Source organism: Schistocerca serialis, chromosome 5 (genome assembly GCF_023864345.2).
Source record: "Schistocerca serialis cubense isolate TAMUIC-IGC-003099 chromosome 5, iqSchSeri2.2, whole genome shotgun sequence".
NCBI classification, from domain to species: domain Eukaryota; kingdom Metazoa; phylum Arthropoda; class Insecta; order Orthoptera; family Acrididae; genus Schistocerca; species Schistocerca serialis.
The window spans coordinates 538,296,154-538,312,339 of record NC_064642.1 but is presented as its reverse complement, the minus strand read 5'-3'; the positions used below and the strand labels follow the sequence as shown (position 1 = coordinate 538,312,339).

General features: G+C 39.0%; 1 protein-coding gene across 4 annotated transcripts in view; it reads right to left on the bottom strand.

Moving 5' to 3' along the window:
- Positions 1-16,186, bottom strand: part of LOC126481571 (kinesin-like protein KIF21A) — a 500,490-nt gene that overhangs the window by 138,270 nt on the left and 346,034 nt on the right. For 3 of the 4 annotated variants that reach the window (XM_050105427.1, XM_050105430.1, XM_050105429.1), the window contains 3 exons: positions 12,044-12,243; positions 8,728-8,977; positions 8,374-8,497 (listed from right to left, as the gene is read on the bottom strand). In XM_050105427.1, the coding sequence (XP_049961384.1) occupies positions 8,374-8,497; positions 8,728-8,977; positions 12,044-12,243 (574 nt within the window). The remainder of the gene's footprint in view (positions 1-8,373; positions 8,498-8,727; positions 8,978-12,043; positions 12,244-16,186) is intronic. The other variant, XM_050105428.1, reaches the window with a different exon arrangement.

Here is a 16,186-nt window from a genome sequence, read left to right as displayed (position 1 = left end):
GATGCGGACAACAACCATTATATGTTATGGCATAATACGAGTGCAGAAAACTAGATGAAGTTTCTGATGCAGCCCAGTCAGGGACAAATGACACAGGGCCAGCAACTATGTGGATATGCAAGATAAGCGAGACAAGCGGTGTTATAGATGACTTGATGGAGGAAAACAGTGAAGAACCTGATGAGATAGTACAGCCTGTAGTAGAAGCGGATATTTTTGGAACACGAATATATGTTTTAGTTGACTCAGGTAGCCAAGTCAATGCTGTGTGCCAAAACTATATACCAAGAGCAGGGAAGAAACATACCAAACTTTCCAGTGCATGGTATACGTATTATGAGTTCTGTGGGTGTGAAAAGAAAAGTAATGAAGGAGCAAATCTTAATCACGATGAGGGGGTTAATTGTAAGGATTATGATGCAGCAGCACTTGTGGTGCCAGGGTTAGCATTACCCGTAATTTTGGGTGTTGACTGGTTAACAAAGCATAACGTTTGTCTGAATTTTGAGAGAGGTTGTGCTGAAGTGGAAAGGAAAGGAAAGGAAACGAAGCTGTCATTGACTTTAAAGGGAGAATCAATATTAGGAAACTGGTAGGAATGACTTGAGTTATGCTGTTTAACTGATTTGCTATTAGCACCACAGAGTAAAGGGAAGACTCAGCAGCATTATGCAAAAAGCAGTGGAGATGGAAAGGCAAGGCAGACACAGAAGATCCTGAATGTTTTTTTGAGCAGAAACTCTAGTCCCTAGAACAACAAAACCAGGTAGAAATGAAAGGTCTGATAGAGACCCTGAAGAGGCACAAGTGAGTTTTTTCAAATGAGCTAGGGGTGATACAGATGGCAGAATGTAAACTGCAGGTGAGGGAACATGTGCCATATTTTGTATGACCATAATCGTCAGGCAGTGGAGGAGGAGATTCAGAAGATAAGGATGAAGATTATCAAACGGTCAACCAGTCAGCATGATAAACTGCTACTTGTGGTAGAGAAACGTAATGGTGATGTCAGAATTGTACTGGATGCATGCCCAGTAAATAAGATAATAATTCCACACTGGTATGGACCAGAAAACTTAGACGAGTTACTTCAGAATTGTCATGGGGCAAAAGTGTTTAGTAGTATTGCTCTGAGATTGGGGTATTGGCAGATCCCCCATCACAAGAATTCTGGGCAATATACCACATTCCTGTATGGAGGAACGAGCTACCAATACCGTGTGCTACTGTTTGGTCTGACTATTTCTACCTCCACTTTTGTGAGATCAATGGACAAGGTTCTTGGTGAACATGTAATTAAAAAGGTGACTGTCTTTGTTGATGATATTTCAATTGCAACACAGACTTGGGAAGAACGTATGAGAGTAATCAAAGAGGTGCTCACAGCCTTTGAAAGGCCAGGTGTCACAGCAAACTTAGAGAAGTCAGAATTCGGCAAGGACGAAATCCGGTTTGTAGGACATTTTCAATGCACAAGGAATCAAGCCTGAATGCAAAATTACAAGCAGTTGAAGATTTTCCAGCTCCGCATTGTAAAAAACAGCTAAGAGGATTCCTCGTGTTATGTGGTTGGTATAGGAAGTTCGTTAGTGGGCAGTTTCTTAACAACCCACACCTCTTGAACTTGTTGAAGAAAAAGGTGTTTTGGGAATGGACTGAGGAGTGCCAGCAGGCATTTGAGGAGATTAAGCAACAGCTATGTGATCCACAATTACTTTCACACCTAGATTTGAATAAATAATTTTACCTGGCCTGTGATAGTTCGGATTTTAAATTGGGCGTGCATTTGTACTAAGTGGATGAGGCTGATCCCAAAAACATTAAGACCATTGCATTTGCAAGCTGGGTCCTGACAGGATGTTAAAGACAATGAACTATAACAACTTGCAGTCCTATGGGGATTTAACAAATTCTGATACTATTTGGCAGGCAGAGTCACAGTCCACAAGGCGTTGTCTTTCCTGCTTGAGAGCAATCTACATCTTAGATGCCTCACTAGATGGGCGCTCACCTTGCAAGAGTATATGTTTAGCATTTTCTACCGACCTGGAAACCAAAATATCATACCAGATGAACTTTCGAGGATGCCACCAGGTGTTGAAAATGTCAATGTGAGTAGTCCACAAGGGGTGGAATTGAACACTAATTTGATAAAAGGCATTCAATATGAATCCTTTGTGACCAAGTTGCTGAAGAACATTAGAAGGGAACAACATCAAGATCCTGCAGTGAAGAGCGTCAAGGTGAAGTATGGCTGCGCAGGGAAGAGAAATCGAGGGGGTACTATTTGACTAATCAAAATATTCTGTATCAGCATGTGGATGAGACATCACAAAACTTGAGGTTGTTTATTACAGAACATGCAATCAAACAGCTGGTGTGGTACACACATTTAAGTAATGCCCATTTTGGTGCAGATAAGTGTTTAGAGAAACTCAAGGAGGAGTGTATATTTTTTTAGTATGAATATCAAGATTCACAAGATTATACAAACATGTAATGTATGTCAGAAGGCAAAGACAACTACTGTCAGGCATCACGGATATTGTGGCAGTCTATTTACTCTGTGCTCTGCCGAAATCCTGTGGCAATTGCAAACAACGTATGGTAATAATAGAGGTGTGTTCGAAATATGTGAAGTTCTAACGACTAAGGAGAGCAAATGGTAAGGTAATGTCCAGTAAATTGGAGAACTGTTACTTTGTAAAATGTCGAACAAGTCTTAATAGCAAAATACAGACTGGCATCCAATCTGGCAGTGAGAATTATTAAGGAAGTGAACTGCATGTGTCATACTTATTGCCACTGCAAGCACAGTAAAGGAAAGGATTGTTTAGAGGACTTCAAAGCAGTAATCAACAGTATGCCTCATGCCATGCCGGGATTCGCACCATGTGAAATTCTACTTAACCAGACACCTGAAAGTATATTTTCTGAGCCTTTGGTTAACTCCCCAGCCACAGACTGAACATGGGATGAAAAGTTAGAGTTAGCCATGGAACAGTTATGTAAGAATGCTCAGCAGAGAAAGGAGAAGCGCGACACAATAGTGCAGTCCATCAGGTATGAGGTAGGAGATCTTGTGTTAATTAAGACTCATATGCATTCATGCCAGGTAAGTAGAAAGATACAGAAGTTCCACCATGTCTACAAGGGTTAGAGTATCAAGTGTCAAGCCGTAAAGTCTGGTAGACATGAGGGCAAACATAATGTGGAAAACATTAAACCATATTATGAGCAGTATTGAAAACTAATATGTTTAAAGTTCCTAAACAAAATGTAAGGTAACATAATTCAGCTGTGTATATGATTATATAGTTATAAATATAATAGAGGGAAACATTCCACGTGGGAAAAATATATTTAAAAACGAAGATGATGTGACTTACCATATGAAAGCGCTAGCAGGTCGATAGATACACAAACAAACACATATATACACACAAAATTCAAGCTTTCACAACCAATGGTTGCTTCGTCAGGAAAGAGGGAAGGAGAGGGGAAGATGAAAGGATATGGGTTTTAAGGGAGAGGGTAAGGAGTCATTCCAATCCCGGGAGCGGAAAGACTTACCTTAGGGGGAAGAAAAGGACGGGTATACACTCGCGCACACACACACACACACACACACACACACACACACACACACAGACACAGACACACCCACATCCTTTCATCTTCCCCTCTCCTTCCCTCTTTCCTGACGAAGCAGCGCTTTCGTTTGGTAAGTCACATCATCTTTGTTTTTTGATTATATAGTTATGAATATAATAGAGGGAAACATTCCACATGGGAAAAATATTTCTAAAAACAAAGATGATTTAACTTACCAAGCGAAAGCGTTGACATGTTGATAGCCACACAAACAAACACAAACACACACACAAAATTCAAGCTTTCACAACCAACAGTTGCTTCGTCAGGAAAGAGGGAAGGAGAGGGAAAGACGAAAGGATGTGGGTTTTAAGGGAGAGGGTGTGTCTGTATATGTATATGTGTGTGTGTGTGTGTGTGTGTGTGTGTGTGTGTGTGTGTGTGTGTGTGTGTGTGTGTGTGTGTGTGTGCGCGTGCGTGCGAGTGTATACCTGCCCTTTTTTCCCTCTCCTTCCCTCTTTCCTGACGAAGCAACCGTGGGTTGCGAAAGCTTGAATTTTGTGTGTGTGATTGTGTTTGTTTGTGTGTCTATCAACATGCCAACGCTTTCGCTTGGAAAGTTACATCATCTTTGTTTTTTGATTGTATAGTTAATTGTTTATGTAGACTGACAACTTTTGAACAGTATGAATAAGTGTTTATTTCTTATGGGAGCTGGGTGGTGGCACCGAGTTAAAGTAATATTTTTGGGTAGTACTGATAAGTGTTAACATGCTACGTGATCTGGCATTATGTTCATGTTTCGAGTATTTTATAGAGTTTGTTCTATATGTGTAGCTTTTTTATGAAAAGCTAGATGGGTGTGTTCCAAATTGTCAATATGATTCTTAATGTGGTTAACTTGCAGAATCGCTCCAACATGGAGTCTAGCTGCTATCGTGCTTAGGCATTATTATGTATATTTTCAGTGGACACAATATCTGCAGTGTGCACAGGCTCATTTTAAGTTTTGTAGATATTAGTTTGATTCATGTATTCTTGTTAAAGTTAGTAGAGCAAATTTTAACGCCAACTACATATGAGTAGATATCAGCTGAAGATATGATGCATAGGTCAAGAGTAGGTCAACACTGAAAAGGGACTGTTATGTTTGTTTCATGTACACCATGGACGGATTACTACAAGATGAGAGTGGTGTCTGACATCTAGTTGTTCGAGTCCAGTATTGCTGTGTCCGCGGTCATTTAATCTATGACTGCGAGATAGCAGCACTGCAACAGATCAACCCTTTCTCCACTTTTCCATGTAATGAATGCCCTAGGGGTGCAGTGCTGTGAGTAATGAAGATTTTTTTGTGTGTGGATGACTAAGTGCTGATGTGTAACAGCAAAAAAAATTTTTCTTGTTCTGAGGGTGCCAGCGGTGTATTTAAAATCGCTGTGTTAATGTAGCGTTTATGCATGTATACGTTCTTTATCAGGAACTTAAATGATATTGTATTTTGCTTTTGTATTTTTCTTTAGCTGCACTGTAGGTCAGTTCATAAGCATTTACCATTTCTTTGTGTGTACTATAACATTACATTTCTTAACATGTGTTTGCATGTCATGGTATGGCTTTGCGGTAATCAGTCGAGTTTGACACTATCTGAGGGATGGTGTGTTCCACCAAACTCCTCTCCCCCCCCCCCAAAACATCACCACCAGAGAGGTTTCATTTTTTGTTTTCTTTTTGCAATTCTCTACTAGAATTCAAAAACTTCTCTCTGCAGGAATGTAAGCAAAAGAATTGTATCGTTCACTATTGATAGTCACCTCTCTACTGAGTGCAGAGGTACGGTTGGGAGTCAAGGTGTAGGTTTTGTGAAGTGTGGACGAGTGTTGTGTTGATGTCATGGCTGCAGCACATATCTTACAAGTTATTGAAAATGTTTGCCACACAAGTTTTGCATTTAGTTTCAGTGTTTATGATGGAGTATCCATGTTTATCCAAAAGGTGATGTCTCTCAGTTTCATGTGTCATGTCAGGAGAACAACAATCAACTGCATCGCGACGGTTACAGAAAAATAATGTGGACTGGTATGATCCTAATTGCAAGTCCTAAGTGAAAGAAACATATATTGTTTGACTGACTGAATATCACGAGCGGAGGTACTTTCTCGTTTGTAATCACACCCGAAATTTTATAGAGCATCCGAATTGTGATTCAATCACATGCGTGCTCTTGTTATAAGCTATTCAATTGTTTATTTTTGTTGTAAGAACTGTGCCAATTGTGAACTGATAAAACATCCATTAAACAGTGATTATTTTGTGTTCTATGCACCGTGTTTTAGACAGCAACCTTGTACATCACAACGAACATGTACTTTGAGTACAAATACTGATGACATCCATTGTGGAATAATTTTAACTGTGAACAGTGCAGCCCCACTCTGTGCGAGTGTTTGGCAGAATACAGTGAATTCTACCAGATCAACTTGGTATTGTTGGTGTGAATGGCTCCTCTCCCAGCTAGACAATGGTTATTACAGGTCACATCACAACAGGCAGTGCACAGAGGAGTAAATCAACCATCATGGGACAGACCAGGTACATGGGTTTAGGCACACGGTCATTAAATATCCAGCGCCATCCCTGTGTCTAGAGAGTGTTGTATAGTCTCGAGTGCTGAAGGCTAGATTTTATTATTACTGCATATCTACCCCCTTTCCTCCTGGATGTATCAGACTATGCCATCACTCCTGAATTATGTCGCAACAGTTTCAGGGCGTGAACCACATTGAGTGCATCTAAGGCATCATCAAATGAGACTTGTGCACCTCCATGTAATCCTCACGAGTTTTGGGTGGCAGTTTAATGTTCCTGGATGAAGATAGCTGTCCAACTCATGTTATGATGCAACACCACTGCCATCAGATTGAAATGGGATGTTACAATGTTAAGCACACATCTCTAATGCAGTGGATTATCCTCTTCCTCTAAAGGATTTAAGCTACTGACTGTTTCATCTTGACAAATGTTTCTTTCCTTCTCCACTTACATCTTCCCAGAGACTGCTTCTTTGAGGTGTGAATCAAAGAGCTGCTTTTGTAAGTCTATAATATCCATGCTTTCTCAATCGGCATCTGTATTCCTGCATTCTGATGTTCACTGCTTCAAATTTTAATCCCTGACATATTTTCAGTCCCAAACACACAACAATGAGCTCAAACATTATGACCACTGCCCACCAAGTGACTGAATGGCATTTGGTTGTGTAGCAGGCATGTGATATTAAGGAAAGAAACAGAGCGGAGGTAAATGGGGAATCATTATAGTGCTGCTATGGGCCTAAAGGGACATCCACCAACACAAACAACTTTATAATTGTGGGCTCTGCAAGATCCATGAGCTATTTTATATTAATGTGACAAACCCTAATTCTAGGGCTATATTTTATTTTTGACACATTGATCTATGCCGACAATTGTAAAAACGGCGATGGTACATTAGTCCTTACTAATGTAAAATTGTTACCTTCTGAAGAAGACAAATTTATATTTGTCGAAACCTAGGCAAAGAATTTCTTTATCCATTGCAACTGGTTGGCTGTTTATAATTTTATTAGGTGAAACCATTGCTGTTGTGCAGCTATGTTTAAAATATAAACAACTTTGACAAAATGCACATTACATCCTCATACCTGCAAACAAGCCTCTGACACAGCAAAACTGGTTGGCTGTTCACATGTAACATGCTACTGTCAAGAGCATCTATTGAAATTGATTGAAGGACAGTGAACCCCACAACTAGGTGACAAAGTCTTTTATGTCCACACCTCTATCACAGAATGTAGAGCTTGCAGTCTAGCCCACTATGTGAAACAAGATAAGTGACAAACTGTGGCAGATCTGACAGAGTACACTACTGGTGCAGACAGAGGTGTTACGGAGCACACTGTTCAGTGCAAATAGTTGAACATGGTGCTCCACAACGATGGATCCCTGTGTGTTCCTGAGCTAATCCAATAACAATGACAATTATAACTGCAGCATAAGATCATCACAATTGGACATGCACTGCACCACAGATCCAGGCCAGTGGCAGCAGTATTGTGGTATGGTGAACATTCACCTGGGCTTCCAGGGGACCCATGGAAGTAACTGAAGGCACCACATCAAACGTGGACTACATGAACATTATTACACAACACCCACATGCCTTCATGCTTGATGCCTTCCCCAATGGCAACAGCAACTTCCAGCAGAGTAATTGTCCAAGTCACAAGGCCAGAATCATGTTACAAGATTTCAGGTTCACAATAGTAAACTCATTTTGATATCTTGGTCACAAAATTTGCCTGTTCTGAACCCGGCAGAATACATATGGGTCACTATTGGGTGCCAGAGCTCTGTGGCCACAAATCACCGCCCATAATTTATGGAATTGTGTGACCTGTACATAAACATCTAGTGCCACATTCCAGAAACCTTTCAAGGACTTCCGAAATCCATGCCATTTAGAATCGTTACTGTACTGCAATTCAAAGGTGAACCAACACATTACTAAGCATGTTGTCATAATGTTTTGGCTCATCTGCGTATCTTCCTTCACATATCCTTTAATCCTCCTTAAGAATCTACTTCACAGTCCTGCACTCTAGTCATTTTCTCTTTTTGGCATTCATCTTACTCAGACAAATGCAATGAGTAGAAAATGAGAACAGGCTTTCACTGATATGCAAATGAAGAATGAATTATGGAATGACTCTCAGTAATTGCAGTCAATTTCTCTTACCTTTCCATATCTCGTTCAATGACTGCTACTGTCTGCTTGTTTATGGCATTCTGACTGATAGTTTTCTCAAGTTCCTGCCACTTCTGTTTAGCTTCTTTTGGAGAAAAATGTAGTTTCCTGGCTACTGAAACACAATTAATTCAATCAAACTTATACAGTGCACAAAAACCATAAATAATATAATGTATAACAGGTGCCTTTAACATTTTTAAGGACTTAAGTAATAGAAGCACAACAAAATGTAGAGTATGTAGTAGGCTTTTGGATAAACATGAAAGCAAAATTCAGAACACTTTGAAGAAATTTTATAGAAAAGTTACAGATTGAAAGTTTAGTAGATTTAGAAATGCATACCATTTCTGCCACCAACACGACCTGCTGCCTTGTTGCTCAGTCCTCCTCGAGCTATCCTCCGCAATGCTGACACTTCCTCTTGTTTCCTTCGTAACACTACTTCTTTCATTCGCTTTTCTGCTTCAAGAGATTTTATCAAATTTTCATGCTTCCTTGATGCTTTCCGCAGTTGTGCTATTTCTCTATTACGGCGTAATTCAGCTTCCTTATGCCTTGAAGTCTCCTCTTTCATCTTGTTCAGCAGCTTAACCTGAAAGAAAAATTTATAATCATGAATTACAACACTCAATTCAAATTTTTGTTATCAGCAGACATGGCAATTTTGAGGTAATTATGAGTAGTATTCAAAAGAAAATATACAAAATAACACTGTGGGTGTAATTGAAGTCTTTATTCAAAAGTAATCACCAGAGCCCTGAGCACAATGGTCACACTGTTTCATGAGCCAAAGGATTCTCAGTTCCCAGCATTCATGTGGCTGTGATAGGAGACAGTCCTCCACTGTGTCCTTCAGTTTGTGTTGAGCTGAAGCATTTCCCTTTGAGACGGACTTTTTGCAGACCAAACATACGGAAGTCACAGGGCGAAATGTCCCAGCTTTATGGCAGATGCTTGAACTGTTCCCACTTGAACTTTGCCATTCCACTTTGCGTAACATTGGTAACATGGGGATGAATGTTATTGTGGAGCAGAATCACTCCCTCCATGAACAGCCCAGGCTGTTTGCTTCTGATGGACTTGCATAGGATATGGTTTATCTCACAGTGCACACTATTGTAACTGGTTTTTCTGTGAGTATCAGAACTTTAATGTCGAAAAACTTGGTGACAATCACCTTGCCTGCTGAGAGCACAAATTTGAATTTTTTAGAAGAAGATGACACATTTGTGTCCCTAGATGTCTCCCTACATTATCCCAAAGCAACATGCACCAAATTTCAACTGGTTTGGTTGTTGACAATTTGTACCTTTTCATTTTAACTCATACTAATTAGTTCAATAAAAACAAATTGTCCAGGACCCGGGATTGGAATGACTCCTTACCCTCTCCCTTAAAACCCACATCCTTTCGTCTTTCCCTCTCCTTCCCTCTTTCCTGATGAAGCAACTGTTGGTTGTGAAAGTTTGAAATTTTGTGTGTGTGTTTGTATGTTTATTATTGCGTCTATCTACCAGCGCTTTCCCGTTTGCTAAGTTATGGAATCTTTGTTTTTAATATATTTTTCCCATGTGGTATGTTTCTTTCTATTTTATTCATATCATTTAAGTTTATAGATAGTTTTATGCAAAATGAAATGAAAGTAAATGAAGAACAAACTGGAAATTAAGAACCCCCCCCCCCTCCCAAATTAAGAAATTTCATTATTCAGAGTGCATAGTTTCCCTAAGACTTAAAAAATAGATAATAATGCACTTCAGTATTTCATACAGATTATCATTGAAACTTAATAGAATTATTAAGTAAAATTATGTTATTGAAACTAACAAGTGAAAACATTTATTGAGTAGGTCTATGTAAGTGAGGCAGTGAAACAAAATTGGTTTCTAAAAGAGAACAACACAAATCTAACAAGACAACACACATCAGCCCACAAGGAATTTAGAGGATTTTGAAAATGCTACTGAACATACAGGGACAAGATTGAGTGCCTAGAAGAAATAACTGAACACACTGTGCTGATGCAGACACTTTTCACATCTGCAAGTTCTTTTTTAAGGGTTCTGAGTTGATTCTTGATTCTGAGCTTGTACTTGCGTCAAGCTGTGGCTGTGGAAGTGGGCATTTGGGTGCCTGTCTGGTTGTATTTGTAAATGTGTGCACTTCTGCTAGAAAAAGTACTAGTGCTCGAAAGCTAGGGCGACTGCTGTCTTCCGTTGTGTGTTTCAGTGCTCCAGACATCAACTCACTGTAGATGAATATTTGCCTTTCCCTTATTTTACGTATTGCACCATCCAGGAGTTTCCATTGTTGTTATAAATTAGGAAAAAGATTTGCACACTAAATCAAGGTAGCTAGATAAAGATTTTAATCTTGTTCCTTCAAAATTCTCATTCTGTACAATCTATGTCTTGATCACATCTACATCTACATCTACATCCATACTCCGCAAGCCACCTGAGGGTGTGTGGTAGAGAGTACCCTGAGTACCTCTATCGGTTCTCCCTTCTATTCCAGTCTCGTATTGTTCGTGGAAAGAAGGATTGTCGGTATGCTTCTGTGTGGGCTCTAATCTCTCTGATTTTATCCTCATGGTCTCTTTGTGAGATATACGTGGGAGGGAGCAATATACTGCTTGACTCTTAGGTGAAAGTATGTTCCCAAAACTTTAACAAAAGCCCGTACCGAGCTACTGAGCGTCTCTCCTTCAGAGTCTTCCACTGGAGTTTATGTATCATATCCGTAACGCTTTCGTGATTACCAAATGATCCTGTAACGAAGCAGGCTGCTCTCCATTGGATCTTCTCTATCTCTTCTGTCAACCCTATCTGGTATGGATCCCACACTGCTGAGCAGTATTCAAGCAGTGGGCGAACAAGCTTACTGTAACCTACTTCCTTTGTTTTTGGATTGCATTTCCTTAGGATTCTTCCAATGAATCTCAGTCTGGCATCTGCTTTACCGACAATCAACTTTATATGATCATTCCATTTTAAATCACTCCTAATGCGCACTGCCAGATAATTTATAGAATTAACTGCTTCCAGTTGCTGACCTGCTATTTTGTAGCTAAATGATAAGGGATCTATCTTTCTATGTATTCACAGCACATTACACTTGTCTACATTGAGATTCAATTGGCATTCCCTGCACCATGTGTCAATTCGCTGCAGATCCTCCTGCATTTCAGTACAATTTTCGATTCTTACAACCTCTTGATACACCACCACTGCATCATCTGCAAAAAGCCTCAGTGAACTTCCGATGTCATCCACAAGGTCATTTATGTATATTGTGAATAGCAACGGTCCTATGACACTCCCCTGTGGCACACCTGAAATCACTTTTACTCCGGAAGACTTCTCTCCATTGAGAATGACATGCTGCGTTCTGTTATCTAGGAACTCTTCAATCCAATCACACAATTGGTTCATTGAACAACTGTGGGGAACTGTATCGAACACCTTGCGGAAGTCAAGAAACACGGCATCTACCTGTGAACCCCTGTCTATGGCCCTCTGAGTCTCGTGGACATCAGCACCACAGCTCTATAGTCTTAGGTAGACTTGGTCTTAACATAACAGATACAGGTCCACACAATGCACTGTACAGCTATTGAAAATATACAGTTAAACTCAAGACACAAATTATTTGTTACCTTTGTCCTTTTCATATCTGCAAGTTCATTTTTAAGAGTTCTGAGTTGATTCTCATGTTGAGTCTGAGCTTGTAGCAACCTTGCATGCTCCTTTTTGGCTGAATTCAGACGTTTCAGTTCCTTCTGCATATCACCGAGTTTCTTTTCATATTCATCACGAACTTTCTTGACCTTTTCAGTTGGTTCCTTTGACTGGTTGCCTGTATGAAAAAATGCAGTTAAATGCAATTTGAAAATATATGAGAACACATTCACCATACAAAATGAACACAAGAAATAAAAGCTATGAAGTGGACACTAAATCTCCCACCATTCTTAGAAAGGATGTACAATTCATTGTGCTCTGAATTACCCCTAACTTTAAATTGTCTTCGGTAAATTAGGTTGGATGGATTTCGTTTTCCTTCACTAATATCTTCTATATCTATTTCACATGGATCACAAGTTATGGAGTGCAGACTCAAATTATAAACAATGGAGAAGAAAACTGGCCATGCCCTTTATATAGGAATCATCCTGGCATTTGCCTGGAGCAATTTAAGGGACTCATGGAAAATCTAATCCTGGATGGCCAGATGGGGATTTAAACCATCATCCTACCAAATGTGAGACTAGTATGTGAGAGAGGAAGTACTTCCAGTAATATAAAAAAAAAGTGAGGCTGGCTGCACTGTTATTCTCATTGCTCCAATTTCTGTACAGGGTGTCTGACAATTAACTAGGTATGTGAATAAATTCTACATTTATAATGCTAATTTATTGAAATTAATATCATGCACATAGCGTTATATAAAAATGACGGCACCTGTGGCATCAAACAATCATCTCAAATGGCTAGGTATGGAATCAACAGTTATCTGGAAGGAGTGGGATATTGCTGGTAACCTCCTGAATCTGTGGTTCCAGTTCTTCCAATGTGCTAGGTTTTGTCTGGCATACCTCACATTATGCACAACAACATAAAAGGAACTCATGTGGAGTCATGTCTAGACTTCCTGCAGGCTACTCTTGAGATCCATGTTTTCCCAGCCAATGCCCTAGAAACTTCTCACCCAACCAAGCATGCACTTCACTTGCAAAGTGAGGTGATGCGCCATCACGCATAAAATAATGTCTTCGAAATTATGCCATGCAGATATTGAGGGGCCAAACAAAATTTTTCGAGCATCCACAGATAGTGTTCTGCATTCATTGTATCACAGGTGATAAATGGCCCAGTAAAATTTGTGGCAGTCATTCCTCACCACACTGTCACTTTACGGCAGGACTGTATCTTCTCCACCCTAACACCAGTATCCCATTCCACCGAATAGTGGCCACTGTGTTGATTTAGAGAACCTCCCTTATGGAATACACCTCATCACTCAGGACGATGTTCTTAAACAATTGGGACCAAACTTCATGCCAACTCAACATTGATTCCCCATACTCCATTTGACGATCACTGTCTTCCAGTGTCAGCTGCTGCACATGACGAGGTTCCCATATATGAAAACCCAATTCATTATGCAACATCTCATGTACCGTGTACCCCTGTTAGTCCACTTTCATTTGCAGCCTAGCATGTTGATTTGAAAGGGCTGCATACAAATAATTCCCTCACAGTTTTAACTTTATCATCAGATTGAGACATGGATGGGACGACAGCTTTTTTTTTTTTTTTTTTTTTTTTTTTTTTTTTTAACCAGCTCATGGTTATTAACTTTCAGTGACAATTCTTTATTGTCTCTAGACAAATTGTGGCACTCACTTCACTTATCACATGCCACCACCTCTGCACCAAGACATCAGAATTCCACACCTCATAAAATGCAGCAATTCGTGCTCACTGTTGAATAGTCAGGAAATTGACCATCTTTCCATTTGCTGTGTGCAGCTCCTCTCGCAGAAACTGTGAAGTGAAGAGAGTGAGAGGAAGGAGAGGGAATGAGGGAGATGAAACAAATGCCAAGCACGGAATGTAAGTCTGGCATAGCAGCCATATGTTTGCATGGTAACAGTGCCAGTATGGCAAAATAACCTCCGAGCCAAATCGTCCCTGCCCATGCCGTGACTACAGAAATCCAGACATTGTTGAACAATCTATATGTACACACTATTTCCATTATGATTCCATTGATATCAAAACTTTTACAGCCATTTTATAATATCTAGTTTTTTTTAGGACTACATTTTATCTATAGAATTAATTTTTATTGAAACTGGTTTCTGAATGTTACTCTCTTGACTTAATTCCTCTATAGGCATGATGGTCTTTTCACAGTATATAAAACTGTCTGAGCCCAATTCATTGCTCCACAATGTACACATTAATCCCTAAATATTTTCAATTTCACAAATAAATGTGGTAAAGTGAATACGTCCTATAAGATGGCTATACAGTTCCAAAAGAATAACTAGCTGCTCATTTACATTATCTCTTGTGCATAATTTAGCAGTTTAAACATCATTACTCTATTTGCAAAAATCAGGTAAGTCACATTTAAAGAGTATAATGGTGTTAAAACCTCTTCAAACTCTTGCTGTGAATTCACTTTTGTAAGAAGAATAGTGTTTGTTCACAACAAAGAATAAATTCATTTGCAGCAATTCTCTTTTTAAAAAATGCAAAATATACATTGATTTTTAAGTAACTGTACAATGAAGTGCGCATTCTCCATTCAAATTTCATACTGCAGCAAAACACCATATGGCAAACTGTGATACAGCTTACTGTAACATAATTCCTGTTGCCAGTAGGGAGCAGGTACACATATCAGAGTGACAAAATGTACTATTCCACATTCTGTCATAAGGGTTCAAACAGTTTTGCTGAGATTGCGAACCACACTAGGTATGAAAATTTGCACTGTGTTACGACCAACTTTTGAACAGTACTTGTCTAACTGCTAAATGTGATACTGATTTACATTTGGAAACAAGACTGTAGATTGTTTCCAGTCAATAAGACTGCAGTATTGGGCAACAGAAACGCATTTATCTGTGGGTGTCAGTGACAAAAATTACTGCATGGAAAACATGTATCTCATGGTATAAAGTGTAAGAGAACAACTTTGCAATGCAAGTAAGTCATTTCCCTTTTCAAAACAATTTATATTACATTCACTGTATCTTTTTATTGTCTTCAACCACTCATCAATCCTCCTCCCCCCCCCCCCCCCCCCATACTTGATATGCTTTTTGCCATTGAGAACATTCACTCTATTAGCTGTAAAACCTCCTGGCCTTTCAGGTTAGTCTTCACTTATTGGACATAAGGCAAAATCATATGATGTAATAGCAATGTTATAACGAAGGTACTCCAAAATTTGGAAATCTCTTATATCTTGTCAGTGTAGTTGTTTTAAGATTTATACTGCTGAGTTTTACTGATGACATTGTCAGTATTTGGACCTCTGTTTGCACAAATGATTTTACAAATATCTGCAATTTGAGGGAGGCATTGTTCCAAGTAACATTTTCCAGTGGCTGATTTTGAAATACAAGACCTAAATTTTACAAACTTCTTTTCCTATGAAAAAAAAAAGCACTACTACTTTTTTACTGTGATCTCATTCTGTTTTTCAACTGTTGCAACACTGGTAGTAAACTGAGTTTTTATTGCCTACAATAAGGTATCCACATACTGAGATGATCATTTTTGAATACAAATTTGTGATAGCCGTAGGGACAGTTATTATTCACTGACCACTAGCCCCTAGTCTCATTTCAGCTTAATTTTATGTAATCTGCAATTTATAGAAAGATTTTCTTTTTCGCCTGACTAATGTAATACACTGAGAATAGTTTTACTTACCAGAAGTCAGCAGGAATTATCTGTCTCACTTTCAACTTAGTATTGGAAACATAATGAACTCTTAAAATAATCACAAATTTAAATAATAATAATAATAATAATAGTAACAGTATTCTATTACTGGGATCTGCCTACTTTAAATCAGATTCCATAATATCGTATTTGGCAGGGGCACAAAGACTACATAATGGACAGTGCTCGATTGTAACTACTGACAGTATAGCAGTGAAATCTGTACAATCGGAAATCTGAAGAAAAGAAACAGAATGCATTTCAAATTTGGTATTATCAAAGAACTTTAAAAATTACGAGGATGGATAAAGTATGAAATGAAGATGGGTCTATAA